General features: G+C 44.6%; 1 protein-coding gene across 1 annotated transcript in view; it reads left to right on the plus strand.

Moving 5' to 3' along the window:
- The window catches only part of LOC126456400 (agrin-like), a 211,046-nt gene that overhangs the window by 74,863 nt on the left and 117,894 nt on the right, over positions 1-18,289 (plus strand). Inside the window, exon 6 of the mRNA XM_050092154.1 lies at positions 6,844-7,122. Within this exon, the coding sequence (XP_049948111.1) occupies positions 6,844-7,122 (279 nt within the window). The remainder of the gene's footprint in view (positions 1-6,843; positions 7,123-18,289) is intronic.

The raw sequence follows: 18,289 nt of genomic DNA on the forward strand, positions 1-18,289 counted from the left end.
ACCATCTGCACGAACAGTTCGACAACGTTTGCAGCAGCATGGACTATCAGCTCGGAGACCATGGCTGCGGTTACCCTTGACGCTGCTCACAGACAGAAGCGCCTGCGATTGGGTACTCAACGACGAACCTGGGTGCACGAATGGCAAAACGTCATTTTTTCGGATGAATCCAGGTTCTGTTTACAGCATCATGATGGTCGCATCCGTTTGTGGCGACGTCGCGGAGAACGCACATTGGAAGCGTGTATTCGTCATTGCCATACTGGCGTATCACCCGGCGTGATGGAACGAGGTGCCATTGGTTACACGTCTCGGTCACCTCTTGTTCGCATTTACGGCACTTTACGACCCGTGGCTCTACCCTTCATTCGATCCCTGTGAAACCCTACATTTCAGCAGGATAATGCACGACCGAATGTTACAGGTCCTGTATGGGCCTTTCTGGATACAAAAAATGTTCGACTGCGGCTCTGGTCAGCACGTTCTCCAGATCTCTCACCAACTGAAAAGGTCTGGTCAATGGTGGCCGAGCAACTGGCTCGTCACAATACGCCAGTCACTACTCTTGATGAACTGTGGTATCGTGTTGAAGCTGCATAGGCAGCTGTACCTGTACACGCTATCCAAGCTCTGTTTGACTTAATGCCCAGGCGTATCAAGGCCGTTATTACGGCCAGAGGTGGTTGTTCTGGGTACTGGTTTCTCAGGATCTATGCACCGAAATTGCGTGAAAATGTAATCACATATCAGTTCTAGTACAATATATTTGTGCAATGAATACCCGTTTATCATCTGCATTTCTTCTTGGTGTAGCAATTTTAATGGCCAGTAGTGTATTAATAGTTCACCCCGACGGGACTCTCAGTTCAGGGGATAATAGGAGTAATTGTTTCGATAGAAGTCTGAAGACGGCGTGTGATTTCCTAGAGATGTTCATTTGTTACCAGTCGCTGCCAACCTTAGCTTTTAATAGTGAGTGCAAAGGTTACCTTCGTTGAAAACATCTCACTAAATGTAAACTACTTCATACACAATTAGATGCAACACTTCTGTGGTCCTTAACTCCACGTGTTACGTGAGCATTCGTTGACGAATACGTAAACGCAGTGAACACAATATTGTCTGCTATTTAAGGTTGTTCATGTAGGACGAGACGAGAAAACTGCCTGTACCAATCGAGGCCATCCGACGTGTGTCAATACCGCTACTCCCGTCAGCTACAGGGGTGAGAGACGTCTTAAGCAGCCGTCACACGCTCAGTATTATTGGCTGAATAATATTGTTTCAGTATATTACGCGGAAGTGCGAGACCAAGAACGGCACAACTTAATTGTCAATATTTATGTCCGGAAGCTGTCAGCTAAAACTCTGTCTTGCCGGCCGACGTGGCCGTGCGGTTCTAGGCGCTACGGCCGCAGGTTCGAATCCTGCCTCGGGCATGGATGTATGTGATGTCCTTAGGTTAGTTAGGTTTAACTAGTTCTGAGTTCTAGGGGATTAATGACCTCAGAAGTTGAGTCCCATAGTGCTCAGAGCCATTTTTTGAAAACTCTGTCTTCATAACGAACACGTCGGCATTCGACGACATGGATCTGCATTGCGACTGAGTTGCTTTCCTTGCAAAACGTAGCTGGAAATTAGGCAGACACAAGTCCGAGAAATTTTCTGTGAACATTTCGATAGATCTGGGGCACTTTCATGGCAACACAGATTCGTAATTCACAACAACGACTGATCACAAATCAACCAAGCGAACTATAATATTTACCGTGTACATATGCTGTTTTCTATGTATTTATCTCCTGTAACGACTGTTGTAAACGAAATAAAACAATTATGATACTTTGTAGCTTACATGATCTTATGTCTGATGCAGTGACATCTGTTGCAAGAAAGATACTCATTGGACAGCTGACATGATCTTGCTTGCCAGTTCTGAGAATTGCGACTAGTAAAATAAACATTTGGGCTTACTGTCAAAATACCACGATCTTCAGTTGAATCTGCATTGTGTGTGAGGTCTGTTCAAAAAATTCCGGAACATTCGTAATTTCGCGCAATGGTGCGTTTGGGCGAAGTATGGTTGGTATCCATGCACACGCTTGTGTTTAATGTGTAACCGCCGGAAGTTTCACTTTTGTATGTGTGTTAGTTATTGTTCAGTGCTGCATTGGGTAGAACGTTGTGTCGCACAATTTGGGAATTTCGAGATGGCGGAGTTAGAGGAGCAACGCGTCTGCATTACATTTTGGGTGAAACTCAAGAAAACTTTTACAGAGACACAACAAATTATGCAGGAAGCCTGCGGTGATGATTACTGAAGCCGTACTCGGTGTTACGAATGGTTCACACAGTTTAAAAATGGCCGTATGGAAGTTAAAGATTACCCTCGTTCAGGACGCCCTTCGCCGTCTACCGATGACTTCAACGAAATTATGCATGTCAAGACTGACTGTCCGAGACATTGCAGAAGAATGTAACATGTCTTGGAATGCTGACACAACGTCTTGGAATGCAATCCCAAGTTCGTCCTAAGGCTAATGAGTCAAGACTAAAAAGACCTTCGCCTCGAAATCTGTGAAGAGCTTTTGTATCATACAAATGAGAACGCGACGTTCCTTACGAGAATCATAACTGGTGATGGGACGTGGGTCTACGGTTATGGTGATGAGGCCAAGGTTCGTCAGATCAGGTCAAATGTCACAGCCATGCTTTCTTTGACTTTGAAGGGTTAATTCATTATAGACTCGTGTCCGTCCCCGGTAGCTGAGTGGTCAGGGCGACAGAATGTCAATCCTAAGGGCCCAGGTTCGATTCCCGACTGGGACGGAGAGTTTCTCTGCTCATTTCATTCCCATAGACGCGCAAATCGCCGGGGTGGCGTCAAATCGGAAGACTTGCACCCGGCGAATGGTCTATCCGACGGGAGGCCCTAGTCACACATTTGTTGTTGTATTATAGATTCGTGGCACAGAAACAAACTGTCGATCGACGGTACTACAGTGACGTTTTGCGACGCCTACGAGGAAATGTGAGAAGGAAACGGCCTGAAATGTGGGTAGATAATTCATGGCTCTTGCATCACGACAACGCACCCGCACTTTCATCCCTGTTGGTGTGTGACTACCGCCCAAAAAAGGATATCACAGTACTGCCTCATCCACGGTTCTCTCCAGACCCGGCTCCTGCGGCCTTTTTTATATTTCCAAAGTTGAAAACCCCGATGAAAAGATGAAAATTTGCACGATAAATGAGACAAAAGAAAATTCGCAGACTGCAATTTGAGCGATCCAGCAAGAAGCCTACCAAGACTGTATCCAGAAGTGGAAACGGCGTTAGGAGTAGTGTATCAATTGTGGAGGAGAGTGTTTCGAAGGAGACCATGCACTATAAGTAAAAGGTAAGACCAGAAAAATTTTGAGGATAAAGTTCCGGAATTTTTTAACAGACCTCCTACAACTAGGTATCTGAGATTTCATGATCAATCAGCAATTTCATTTCTTCGAAGTACCGCATGTTCGGTTTCATATACATCTTCGACCCCACTTTCCAATTTTTTGCCATTTATTTGTTTCAGTTTCCTGCGGAAATTCATTCGGTTTCCACAGGAACTGTAGTGTATTTCGCAGTACGAAAATACTGTACGAGATGTAAGAGGTGTGCGAGAAAAGGAATGAGACTGACAGCACTGTGAGCGATCTGGCAACGCTGTGGTGTTCATCCCTTCCAGATTCTTAGTCTGAGTTTCAGCTCTGTATAACTAAGGTGCAGCGGCATTTTATTGCACAACATTGCAATAAAGTTTTATGTTAAGCTTGGGGAATCCGCGAGTGTGACCTCTGAAAAGTTGAAACAAGGCTATGGGCTATGGGTAATATTCCTTATCAAGGGCACAAGTTTTCGCTGGCACAAATTATATTTGGAAGGGCGAGAACACGTTGAAGATCAACCTCGCTCAGGAAGACCATCAACTTCAAAAACCGACGTGTGCTGAGATCAGACAGATGTTTAAAATTAAAGATGATGGGTGACCTGTTGAAATTAGACAGTTTAATCGTAATAGAAACTTAGGCCGAAGATTTGCACATGCAAAAGTTTTATGCCAGAATGGCACTGAAAGACATCACAACAGAGCAGAAGGACAATCGAAGAAACGTGTGCGTTGGATCTTCTTGAGAGGACTGTCAGTGACCACGAATGGTTCAGTCGTGTGATTATAGGTGATGAATCCTGGATGTTCTAATATGATCCGGAGACAAACAGGAAAACTGAGGAATGACACAATGATACATCTACACGACTGAGCAGATCAGCGATCAAAACAAGGCTGCTATGCTTATTTACAATAGGGTTATCGTGCGTAAAGATTAAAAAGATGTCCTTGAAAGACTCAGGAAAAAGGTGAATCGAGTGAGTCCGGACACTGCAGACAAGAGGATGCTACATCATGACAACGCCCCATGTCACACAGCTGCTAAGGCATTACAGTCCCCCCTATTCATCTGATCTGAGTTCTTGTGACTTTTTTCTTTCTCCGAAATTTAAAAATATCTTACGGGGGGGGGGGGGGGGGTAGGATGTGAAACGGACCGACTTGGAGCAGGAGAGGCACCACAGGACATTTTAATTTCCACTGTCTATACTTTTACAAATAAATTCATAAGACTTTGCCAGCATGACTAGGAAGGATTCAGGATTCACACTCATAGTAGCAATGGAAGTTCAAAACATAAAAAAATAAATTTTTTTTTCTTGTGAAATTTCATCATTTTTTTACTTACTATTGACTGCATTTGTTGCTATAGGTACACTTTTCTTCATAAGTAATAGAGATTCTGCGATGTATTTTGCACAGCATGCAAACTATACTTACAGGGTTATGAATCTCTAGAATTTTCCAAATATATTACAAACTGTGGTAAAAATTGAGAAAATTAACTATAAAATTTGAGTTTTTTCCAAACATGAAGTTTAAAATGTAACAGCTCACTCATTTTTTCATAAATTATATAAATTCTAGAGTTTCATACAGCTGTAAGTATGGTTTGTTTGCTGTGCAAAATTCATCGAAGAATCTCTCTTACTTTCACTGGACTCGCATTCGGGAGGACGACGGTTCAATCCCGCGTCCGGCCATCATGATTTCGGTTCTCCGTGATTTCCCTAAATCGCTCCAGGCGAATGCCGGGATGGTTCCTTTCAAAAGGCACGGCCGACTTCCTTCCCCGTCCTTCCCTAATCCGATGAGACCGTTGACCTCGCTGTCTGGTCTCCTTCCCCAAAACAACCAACCAACCAATCTCTCTTACTTTGAAGAAAAGTGTACTTATAGCAACAAATGCAGCCAATAATAAGTGAAAAATGATGAAATTTCACATGTAAAAAAATTATTTTGTTATGTTTTTGAAATTCAACTGCTATCAGTGTGACTCCTGAATTCTTCCTGGACAATCGCGCGGGGTAGCGGTGCGGTCTAGGGGCGCCTTGTCACGGTTCGCGCGGCTCCCCCCGTCGGAGGTTCGAGTTCTCCCTCGGGCATTGGTGTGTGTATGTTGTCCTTAGCGTAAGTTAGTTTAGGTTAGATTAAGTGGTGTGTAAGCCTAGTGAGCGATGACCTCAGCAGTTTGGTCCCATAGTCCTTACCAAAAATTTCCACATTTTCCTTCCTGGTCATGCTGACAAAGTTTTATGAATTTATTTGCAAAAGTATGGAAAGTGGAAATTAAAATGTCCTGTGGGGCCTTTCCTGCTTCAGGTCGGCCCGTTTGACGTCCAACCCCCCCCCCCCCTCCCTTAAAAGGACGTCATTTTGTGATCCTGAAGATAATTCAAAAGAATGTGACCAAAATGTTTGAGGCCCTACCAGTTGAAGCGATTCAGCGCTGTTCCCAAGACTGGGTTGGTTCAAATGGCTCTGAGCACTATGGGACTCAACTTCTGAGGTCATTAGTCCCCTAGAACTTAGAACTAGTTAAACCTAAGGACATCACAAACATCCATGCCCGAGGCAGGATTCGAACCTGCCACCGTAGCGGTCTTGCGGTTCCAGACTGCAGCGCCTTTAACCGCACGGCCACTTCGGCCGGCCCCAAGACTGGGAACGACGAGTTCAAGAGTGTACAACAGCTGCCGAAAGAAACTACTTTGAAGGGTACAATATTGTTGTTTGAAAAAAAAAAATAAGCCGGCCCTGTGACCGAGCGGTTCTAGGCGCTTCAGTCCGGGACCGCGCTGCTGCTACGGTCACAGGTTCGAATCCTGCCCCGGGCATGGATGTGTGTGGTGTCCTTAGGTTAGCTAGGTTTAAGTAGTTCTAAGTCTAGGGGACTGATGACCTCAGATGTTAAGTCCCATAATGCTTCGAGCCATTTGAACCATTTGGAAAAAATAAAATCTTTGGTAGATAAAAATCAGTGTCATTACTTTTCTCACACACTTCGTATACAGTATAGTGAATATTTTTAAAGACCTGCAGTATTATTCAGTATATTGCGCAAACCGTCAGTGTCAGTCTGAGACAGTCAACACCAACTGAGTGCTGGCCGTAGTGGCCGTGCGGTTCTAGGCGCTACGGTGTGGAACCGCGCGACCGCTACGGTCGCAGGTTCGAATCCTGCCTCGGGCATGGATGTGTGTGATGTCCTTAGGTTGGTTAGGTTTAAGTAGTTCTAAGTTCTAGGGGACTGATGACCTTAGAAGTTAAGTCCCATAGTGGGCAGAGCCATTTGAACCATTTTTGAACCAACTGAGTATCGGGCAATATTGTCAGTGTGAGATCCTCTTTAGAGTAAACGCCGGGCAGAATCAAAGCGGCGGATGTGCAAGTGTGATTGTGTGGTGCAGCTACGACCGGGGGCACGGTGTCGCCTTCGGAGGAGGGCGAGTGGCCGTACCCGGAGGCGACGTGCGAGGAGACGACGTGCGAGCTGGGCGCGACGTGCGAGCAGCCGGCGGGCGGCGGGCCCGCGGTGTGCGCCTGCCGCTTCGACTGCGCCGCGGCGCCGCGCGACGGCCCGCTCTGCGCCTCCGACCTGCGCGTCTACCCCTCGACGTGCGCGCTGCGCGCCGAGGCGTGCCACGCGCGCCGCGAGCTGCGCCTGCGGCCCATGGAACTCTGCCAAGGTGTGTCCCTGCCCGCCGGCTCCTCTGCGGTCCGCCTCCCCCGCCCACACGCGCCACCACGCGGCCCTAAGCCACCTGACGAACGCTACAGCGTCTCATTATCCTGACCACCAGGGATGGGATGTAACTGGCGCACGTCACTGCTGGCTAGAATATTCGCTACTGTTTGAGATCTACCTATCTTTCTTCTTTCTTTCTTTTGCTACTGCCTTTATCCCGCATTGCGCCCGGGGTCTGCAGGGCTAAGTCCCAAATCTTACAATTGTGTTTATCACCTCTTAACTGAAAAGTTGACTCATATTAAAGATAAAGCTCCTTTCTTTCCACTGAAATCCTCGTCAGCACCATTACCATAGACCGACATCGTAGTTCCAGACCGCTTAGCACAGCAAATATATGCACCAAAATTACATTTTTTGGAGAGAGCCTTAATGTGATGTGGCACTGGCGAGGGGGGGGGGGGGGGGTTTCAATATGCAAGTACAAACATGAGAACTACCAAATACTGCAAATTAGCTACCAAAATACTGAAATCAATTTGCTGACTACTCGATGTACTTCATGATGTCCTCAATAAGCAGAATCGACAGAGGTCGAATGCAAACGCTAAAACCGTAGTTCGTCTGTGATTTACAGAATTGTCTTTCTATTACGACCTTCTTTAGTACTAGTGTGTGAAGGTATATGTTTTGTTGGTGGTAGAAGTGTTGTAGTTTGTGCAAACTGTGTTTGTTGTTTGTTGTTGTGGTCTTCAGTCCTGAGACTGGTTTGATGCAGCTCTCCATGCTACTCTATCCTGTGCAAGCTTCTTCATCTCCCAGTACTTACTGCAACCTACATCCTTCTGAATCTGCTTAGTGTACTCATCTCTTGGTCTCCCTCTACGATTTTTACCCTCCACGCAGCCCTCCAATGCTAAATTTGTGATCCCTTGATGCCTCAAAACATGTCCTACCAACCGATCCCTTCTTCTAGTCAAGTTGTGCCACAAACTTCTCTTCTCCCCAATCCTATTCAATACCTCCTCATTAGTTACGTGATCTACCCACCTTATCTTCAGCATTCTTCTGTAGCACCACATTTCGAAAGCTTCTATTCACTTCTTGTCCAAACTGGTTATCGTCCATGTTATACTTCCATACATGGCTACACTCCATACAAATACTTTCAGAAACGCCTTCCTGACACTTAAATCTATACTCGATGTTAACAAATTTCTCTTCTTCAGAAACGATTTCCTTGCCATTGGCAGTCTACATTTTATATCCTCTCTACTTCGACCATCATCAGTTATTTTACTCCCTAAATAGCAAAACTCCTTTACTACTTTAAGTGTCTCATTTCCTAATCTAATCCCCTCAGCATCACCCGATTTAATTTAACTACATTCCATTATCCTCGTTTTGCTTTTGTTGATGTTCATCTTATATCCTCCTTTCAAGACACTGTCCATTCCGTTCAACTGCTCTTCCAAGTCCTTTGCTGTCTCTGACAGAATTACAATGTCATCGGCGAACCTCAAACTTTTTACTTCTTCTCCATGAATTTTAATACCAACTCCGAATTTTTCTTTTGTTTCCTTTACTGCTTGCTCAATATACAGATTGAATAACATCGGGGAGAGACTACAACCCTGTCTCACTCCTTTCCCAACCACTGCTTCCCTTTCATGCCCCTCGACTCTTATAACTGCCATCTGGTTTCTGTACAAATTGTAAATAGCCTTTCGCTCCCTGTATTTTACCCCAACCACCTTCAGAATTTGAAAGAGAGTATTCCAGTTAACGTTGTCAAAAGCTTTCTCTAAGTCTACAAATGCTAGAAACGTAGGTTTGCCTTTTCTTAATCTTTCTTCTAAGATAAGTCGTAAGGTTAGTATTGCCTCACGTGTTCCAACATTTCTACGGAATCCAAACTGATCTTCCCCGAGGTCCGCTTCTACCAGTTTTTCCATTCGTCTGTAAAGAATTCGCGTTAGTATTTGGCAGCTATGACTTATTAAACTGATAGTTCGATAATTTTCACTTCTGTCAACACCTGCTTTCTTTGGGATTGGAATTATTATATTCTTCTTGAAGTCTGTGAGTATTTCGCCTGTCTCATACATCTTGCTCACCAGATGGTAGAGTTTTGTCATGACTGGCTCTCCCAAGGCCATCAGTAGTTCTAATGGAATGTTCATCCACATCCTCTTCCATTTCCACAATATTGTCTTCAAGTACATCGCCCTTGTATAAACCCTCTATATACTCCTTCCACCTTTCTGCCTTACCTTCTTTGCTTAGAACTGGGTTGCCATCTGAGCTCTTGATATTCATACAAGTGGTTCTCTTCTCTCCAAAGGTCTCTTTAATTTTCCTGTAGGCAATATCTATCTTACCCCTAGTGAGACAAGCTTCTACATCCTTACATTTGTCCTCTAGCCATCCCTGCTTAGCCATTTTGCACTTCCTGTCGATCTCATTTTTGAGACGTTTGTGTTTCTTTTTGCCTGCTTCATTTACTGCATTTTTATATTTTCTCCTTTCATCGATTAAATTCAATATTTCTTCTGTTACCCAAGGATTTCTATTAGCCCTCGTCTTTTTACTACTTGATCCTCTGCTGCCTTCACTACTTCATCCCTCAGAGCTACCCATTCTTCTTCTACTGTATTTCTTTCCCCCATTCCTGTCAATTGTTCCCTTATGCTCTCCCTGAAACTCTCTACAACCTCTCGTTCTTTCAGTTTATCCAGGTCCCATCTCCTTAAATTCCCACCTTTTTGCAATTTCTTCAGTTTCAATCTGCAGTTCATAACCAATAGATTGTGGTCAGAATCCACATCTGCCCCTGGAAATGTCTTACAATTTAAAATCTGGTTCCTAAATCTCTGTCTTACCATTATATAATCTATCTGATACCTTTTAGTATCTCCAGGATTCTTCCAGGTATACAACCTTCTTTTATGATTCTTAAACCAAGTGTTAGCTATGATTAAGTTATGCTCTGTGCAAAATTCTACAAGGCGGCTTTCTCTTTCATTTCTTCCCCCCAATCCATATTCACCTACTATGTTTCCTTCTCTCCCTTTTCCTACTGACGAATTCCAGTCACCCATGACTATTAAATTTTCATCTCCCTTCACTACCTGAATAATTTCTTTTATCTCGTCATACATTTCATCAATTTCTTCATCATCTGTAGAGCTAGTTGGCATATAAACTTGTACTACTGTAGTAGGCATGGACTTTGTGTCTATCTTGCCCACAATAATGCGTTCACTATGCTGTTTGTAGTAGCTAACCCGCACTCCTATTTTTTTATTCATTATTAAACCTACTCCTGCATTACCCCTATTTGATTTTGTATTTATAACCCTGTAATCAGCTGACCAAAAGTCTTGTTACTCCTGCCACCGAACTTCACTAATTCCCACTATATCTAACTTTAACCTATCCATTTCCCTTTTTAAATTTTCTAACCTACCTGCCCGATTAAGGGATCTGACATTCCACGCTCCGATACATAGAACGCCAGTTTTCTTTCTCCTGATAACAACGTCCTCTTGAGTAGTCCCCGCCCGGAGATCCGAATGGGGGACTATTTTACCTCCGGAATATTTTACCCAAGAGGACGCCATCATCATTTAATCATACAGTAAAGCTGCATGTCCTCGGGAAGAATTACGGCTGTAATTTCCCCTTGCTTTCAGCAGTTCGCAGTACCAGCACAGCAAGGCCGTTTTGGTTAATGTTACAAGGTCAGATCAGTCAATCATCCAGACTGTTGCCTCTGCAACTACTGAAAAGGCTGCTGCCCCTCTTCAGGAACCACATGTTAGTCTGGCCTCTCAACAGATACCCCTCCGTTGTGGTTGCACCTCCGGTACGGCCATCTGTATCGCTGAGGCATGCAAGCCTCCCCACCAACGGCAAGGTCCTTGGTTCATGGGGGGGAAACTGTGTTTAATACAAATAAAATGTTAATCACTTATAAACTGTGTACGTACTTGTATTTCAAGTGGAATCGAACGTTCCCATATTGCTAACCCCTTACTGAACTTTAAAAACTGATATCCTAAGCTGCACCGGCCTCAGTTACACGACTCACAGACATTTGACACACATCCGCACTTTTCCATGATTTACGCTGGACACAGACAAATGGGGTAATCTGTTTCCGTCTCGGGGGGGGGGGGCAGAGGGGGGGTTATGGGGTGGCGGCAGGAGGGGCATCCGGCCATCCCTTCAAACTAACATGCCAAATCCGATTTAACTACGCCAACCCCGCGCACAATGCGGGACAAAGGCGCAAGCGATAGATAGTTCGGTCAGTATGGGGACACCTCAGAGTCGTCTACTGTGGGGCCCAACATTGAACAATCTGCGCTGAAGTGTGCTCTGAAACCGTGGAAACACTTGTTCTCTGAGTCGAATGAGTGTCTGGATGTTTCAAAGGTCTGCGAGTTGTGTTACTGAGGCATGACGTGGGGACCAGCCCGGTATTCACCTAGTGGAATGTGGAAAACCGCCTAAAAACCACATCCAGGCTGGCCGCCGTCGTTAATCCGCCGTGCGGATTCGATCCGGGGCCGGCGCGCCTACCCGAGTGCAGGAAGCAGCGCGTTAGCGCTTTCGGTTACCCTGGCGGGTGTTTGAGATCTACCTATGTGCAACCATAATATCTGAGCCCCTGTTCAGTAGCTTTTCTCATCCACAACGTCTGTCGCTACCATTTTTCTCTAGCAGTAGCTTTGTCCAGCGTCGGAGTTCCAAGGTGACTTAAAATCGTCGAATAACAAATAAATATTATACGTTGTATTTGTTTATTATTATCGGCACAAAATAAAAACATACTGACTCGCTTCAATACCGCTGTGATCAGTGTTGCCACCAAACAAACTTACTGCAGCGAAATGCATAAATGCCTTGAGAGATGTTGTGGCCATTTTGTAATGGACTCAAAAACTGATGTTAGGCTTGACAAAAATATTTAATAATTTATAATTTTACACTGGCTTACACATTGCGGTCTTTCGCCGTTCTCAAAGGTTCTATCAGAGAAATACGTGACAGAGTATCAGTAACAACACATTTTTTTTATTATTTCGATTCCCCCTGAAGGGGACGGGCTAGCAGCGGCTTAATACGCCGCTCTTCAGCCTACAGAATTTTTAAAACATAAGATGATAGGAAACAATAAAAAACAGGCGATAAAATGGTGACATAAATTGTAAACCGGCGGAAAACTGTGGAAAGTTAAAAAATAAAACTAATGGTGGGCCATGATAATAAAATACACAGGAAGCAGACAGGGAAAAAGTGGACAGACAAAAAAACATGGCGACAGTCTGGATTCTGTTCGCAAGAGATATAAAAAAAATCACACCCTGCGAGAGCATGATGTCCGTTTGCAACACTTAACAATCACTGGGAACACGGCACTAAAAGGTCAGCACGAAGAAGACACACCGCAGGCAAGGTCAGATGGGAGGGGGGACCTGGACAGATGAGGGGGAAGAAAAAGGGGGAGGAGAGGAAAAAGGAAAGTTTGGGGGGGGAGGGAGGAACGACGAAGGAAGAGGACTCAGAAAGGGGGGATCAGGGCAGACACAAGAGGGAATGGGGAAAGACAGAGCAAGGAAAACGCAAAAGGACTTGGGGGAGAGAAGGGAGGCAGAGAGAGAGGGGGGGGTAGGTGGGGAAAAAGCAGGATGGGGGAGGGAGGGGGGAGGGGAACAGGGAGCCCAGGAAAAGGACAAAGGGGAGGGTGAGGAGTAGAGTTGATAGGATGGATAAATGGAGGGAGAGAGGGCATCATCCGGGAGGGGCAATTGATGGTAGCCACCTTGGAAAGGGTGTGAAGATGGATGGCGGGGGGGGGGGGGGGCACAACAGTGAAGGCACGGCAGAGGATGGGGGTTGGAGAGGAGAGGAGCAACCAGGGGATGAGGGGGATCAAGGTGGCGGCAAGTGTAGAGTATGAGCATATGTTCGAGGAGTAGGAGCAGATGGGGGAAAGGAATCAGGTCATAGAGAATCTGCATGGGGGACATAACAATACATTGATACAATCATAAAAAACGTACTTCATACACACGGAAGAAGCGAGTACTCAAGTAAAAACGCTGATAAAATACATGAAATGCACATCGCAGATAGACAGGCAGAACTCACCAAAATATCTACATCACATTCTTGGTAAAACGAAACTGAATTTCTCAAGCTTAGATACAAGGAATCTGGTTACATTATTTAATGACATCTGAATGCAAACTGACTGATTGTACATATCGAAGTAGTAGGTGAAGAAGCCATCAGTTGGCAGTTCTATACGACATCAATGAAAATTTCATGTTTTATAAGGCAGAAGTACTGATGCAGTTGATTGGTACAATATAGTCTTAAATGGCAAATAACATCCTGGATCGAATAATGACCATTTTGTGGAAAGGACTGGTTGCTGTTCAGCGGAGACGAGTCGCAGACTGGCACAACAGAAAGATATTTAGTGTGTAACCTTTCAACCAGAAGGCCTTCTTATTTTATTTATTTTATTTACATTTCAAGTTCCGTAGGGCCAAATTGAGGAGCAAATCTCCAAGGTCATGGAACTTGTCAGTACAGGAAATTGCAACTTAAAAGCAATAACAAGTAAAACTAAATGTTTATGAACCCGAAAAAAATCAGACCATATGTTTAAGTAAACGCAGTCAACAATACAACAAGAATCAGCTTAATTTTTCAAGGAACTCCTCGACAGAATATAAGGAGTGACCCATGACGAAACTCTTCAGTTTCGATTTGAAAGCGCGTGGATTACTGCTAAGATTTTTGAATTCGAGTGGTAGATTATTGAAAATGGATGCAGCAGTATACTGCATACCTTTCTACAGGAGAATCAAGCAGTTGTGTTGGTGTTCTCTACTTTCTCTATTAATTTGAATGAGTAGTTTCGGAACACCCTGTATAGTAGACATAAATGGTGTCATAGTTATATACCATTAACTGAATGTGTCATGAAATAATCAAGCAAGTTGTCACATCTGAATAAAATTGACTTCAGTAACCTATAAATTATCTGGCTGTCAGTAATTACACTGGTTAAGAAATGATAGTACAAATATAGTACACATCTCTCAATTGTCTCTAAAAAACATTATTCCTGTAACCACCATTATTAACGGGAAAAAACTGTGTTCTCGTAACCATCATTATTAACGGGAAGAAACTGTAAAACTCTCATTCTCACTTAAAGCTCAATGTACAATACTACCTAAACAGTGTTTTCATAAATATGTTTAATGTAACTTCTCATAAACCACATATTAGAACACTAAGATGAGCGACTTCTTCAGTAAACCAGTACACATAACAATAGGCAACGCACTTAACTTGAAATATCTGTAGCACTTCCCTCATAAGTGAAAATAGAATTCTGGTACTAATATTCATAAACAATTCGTCCACAACTTTAGAAAGTAACATGTTGCACAACATGGTTCAAATGGCTCTGAGCACTATGGAACTTAACAGCTGTGGTCATCAGTCCCCTAGAACTTAGAACTACTTAAACCTAACTAACCTAAGGACATCATACACATCCATGCCCGAGGCAGGATTCGAACCTGCGACCGTAGCAGTCGCACGGTTCCGGACTGCGCGCCTAGAACCGCGAGACCACCGCGGCCGGCTGCACAACATGAACTTAGAAGTCTAGCGCCGTTGAGGTACAAGTCTAATATCAGCTTCTGAGTGTATACTGTCTTATACACTGTCTGAAGCTGTCATACCACATCACCACCTGATGCCCCATCACTCTAGCAACAACTGCGGAAGCCCACTGAAAGACTTACCTGCTGGTAAATTTTTCGGGTTGGATGTTCCATTTAGGTTTTCCTTGATTTCTCTAAATCGCTCCAGGTTCCTTTGAAAAGGACAAGGCCCAAATCCCCCACCTCCTCCTTTCGTAATTGAGATTGCGCTCCGTCTCTAATGATCTCCCTGTCGATAGGGACTATAAGCTCTCATCTTCCTTCCTTTTTTGGCACAATTTCTTTTGGATCCGATGATCATTTGTACAATTTGAAATGACAATGAAGGCCAATTCTCAGTACGAATCAGTGGATAAAAATAGATTCGCGAACTTTCACATAGATTGTGGCGCTATTCTCATCGAAATCGCTTTTATAATATATTGATTGAACCACGTTGACATAAATCGTCAAAAACATACAGTAACGAAAATCACTACAGACACTCCAAGATAAAAACTTGACTCTGACTTTGCCAAGCCGAAGTGTTTCATAAGTTATCGATGCATTTGTATCGATGTTTCAGTTAATTAATGTTAATTAAAGCGTCGTATTTTAGATGAAACTGATCACCTATAACTTTGTGTATGGCTTGTAATATCTCAAGTGCTTCACAGTGCTTTTCAAAGAATGTGTGAAAAAGTGAGTAGAGCAGTACCCTCGAATAAGGCTTCGTGGAATTAGTGTATGGTGACTACCCTCTACAAAACCTAGCGTGTAGCGGGAAATAAGAGATGGTGCTGACTTACATTAAATGATGATTTCTAAATAGTGACCCAATGTAAAAAAAAAAGCTTTAAGCGACAAGTTATACGGAAAGAGACGGATAATTTCAAGCAATTTTATGTTGTAGGTAAAAGTATTACGTTAAGTTACCTAAGAACCAACTTTTGTCCAGTGAAAATACAGGTTATGACGAGCAAAGCGTATTCCTGCTGAAGAAAACCATTATACATAGAGTGAGTTCAACGGAACTTAGACTGACAAAAAGAGCGGTGAATTCAACAGTTTTATATCACAAGGTTCAGTTCCGAAAATGACGATTTTTTAAATTTTCCCTTCCAGCATGTTGAATGTGATGGTTCAGGATCAGAAACATCGCTAAAACAAGAAATCGCAATAAAATAAATAATATTTAGAAACAATTCGTCCACAATTTTAGAAAGTAACATGTTGCATAACATGAACTTGAGAGTCTAGCGCCGTTGAGGTACACAGACATATCGGTGAGACTTGTGAAAAAACAGTGTTTAAGTAGGGGAGGAGCAGGAAACAGGGAGTGACTGTAGATGGCAGTGAAGGCGGACACTGAGAAGCCAGTAATGTTGACATAAGCGCATTGCTTTAGAAGTAATACAGAACACATAAATAATTGACATTTAAAATATTAACATAGCACATTAGAGAAAGCACCGTAAAACGAAGTGGAATGAATAACGTATTTATTGGCATTCATTCGGTATCTTTCCAGTTTGTATCTTACGTTTAAATGCCATTTTACAGTAAAAGAGTTGCTGAAGAAACTTAATAATAAAGTCCGTCTGTTGTCTTTTCAATAGTGTATTTATTCGCTAATGAACATTTCGAAGCACAGCTTCATCTTCAGCGCATCAGTGCGCAATCGATGGAACACCATTATGATATCAACGTGAGAGAATTGCTAATCTTTGAATTCTGCTGCTTTCTGGCGTATAACATCACAGTCATATACACTCCTGGAAATGGAAAAAAGAACACATTGACACCGTTGTGTCAGACCCACCATACTTGCTCCGGACACTGCGAGAGGGCTGTACAAGCAATGATCACACGAACGGCACAGCGGACACACCAGGAACCACGGTGTTGGTCGTCGAATGGCGCTAGCTGCGCAGCATTTGTGCACCGCCGCCGTCAGTGTCAGCCAGTTTGCCGTGGCATACGGAGCTCCATCGCAGTCTTTAACACTGGTAGCATGCCGCGACAGCGTTGACGTGAACCGTATGTGCAGTTGACGGACTTTGAGCGAGGGCGAATAGTGGGCATGCGGGAGGCCGGGTGGACGTACCGCCGAATTGCTCAACACGTGGGGCGTGAGGTCTCCACAGTACATCGATGTTGTCGCCAGTGGTCGGCGGAAGGTGCACGTGCCCGTCGACCTGGGACCGGACCGCAGCGACGCACGGATGCACGCCAAGACCGTAGGATCCTACGCAGTGCCGTAGGGGACCGCACCGCCACTTCCCAGCAAATTAGGGACACTGTTGCTCCTGGGGTATCGGCGAGGACCATTCGCAACCGTCTCCATGAAGCTGGGCTACGGTCCCGCACACCGTTAGGCCGTATTCCGCTCACGCCCCAACATCGTGCAGCCCGCCTCCAGTGGTGTCGCGACAGGCGTGAATGGAGGGACGAATGGAGACGTGTCGTCTTCAGCGATGAGAGTCGCTTCTACCTTGGTGCCAATGATGGTCGTATGCGTGTTTGGCGCCGTGCAGGTGAGCGCCACAATCAGGACTGCATACGACCGAGGCACACAGGGCCAACACCCGGCATCATGGTGTGGGGAGCGATCTCCTACACTGGCCGTACACCACTGGTGATCGTCGAGGGGACACTGAATAGTGCACGGTACATCCAAACCGTCATCGAACCCATCGTTCTACCATTCCTAGACCGGCAAGGGAACTTGCTGTTCCAACAGGACAATGCACGTCCGCATGTATCCCGTGCCACCCAACGTGCTCTAGAAGGTGTAAGTCAACTACCCTGGCCAGCAAGATCTCCGGATCTGTCCCCCATTGAGCATGCTTGGGACTGGATGAAGCGTCGTCTCACGCGGTCTGCACGTCCAGCACGAACGCTGGTCCAACTGAGGCGCCAGGTGGAAATGGCATGGCAAGCCGTTCCACAGGACTACATCCAGCATCTCTACGATCGTCTCCATGGGAGAATAGCAGCCTGCATTGCTGCGAAAGGTGGATATACACTGTACTAGTGCCGACATTGTGCATGCTCTGTTGCCTGTGTCTATGTGCCTGTGGTTCTGTCAGTGTGATCATGTGATGTATCTGACCCCAGGAATGTGTCAATAAAGTTTCCCCTTCCTGGGACAATGAATTCACGGTGTTCTTATTTCAATTTCCAATAGTGTATCTTCCTGATATTGTTTGCACTCTACATGTGCTTACACAGTTTTCAAAGATGACACGATACGTTTCAGAAAACATCGCAGTAAACATCATCCTTGTTGAAACTTGCGGGCAGGTGAATACACTCCTGGAAATGGAAAAAAGAACACATTGACACCGGTGTGTCAGACCCACCATACTTGCTCCGGACACTGCGAGAGGGCTGTACAAGCAATGATCACACGCACGGCACAGCGGACAC

Source organism: Schistocerca serialis, chromosome 2, assembly GCF_023864345.2.
Source record: "Schistocerca serialis cubense isolate TAMUIC-IGC-003099 chromosome 2, iqSchSeri2.2, whole genome shotgun sequence".
Taxonomy (NCBI): domain Eukaryota; kingdom Metazoa; phylum Arthropoda; class Insecta; order Orthoptera; family Acrididae; genus Schistocerca; species Schistocerca serialis.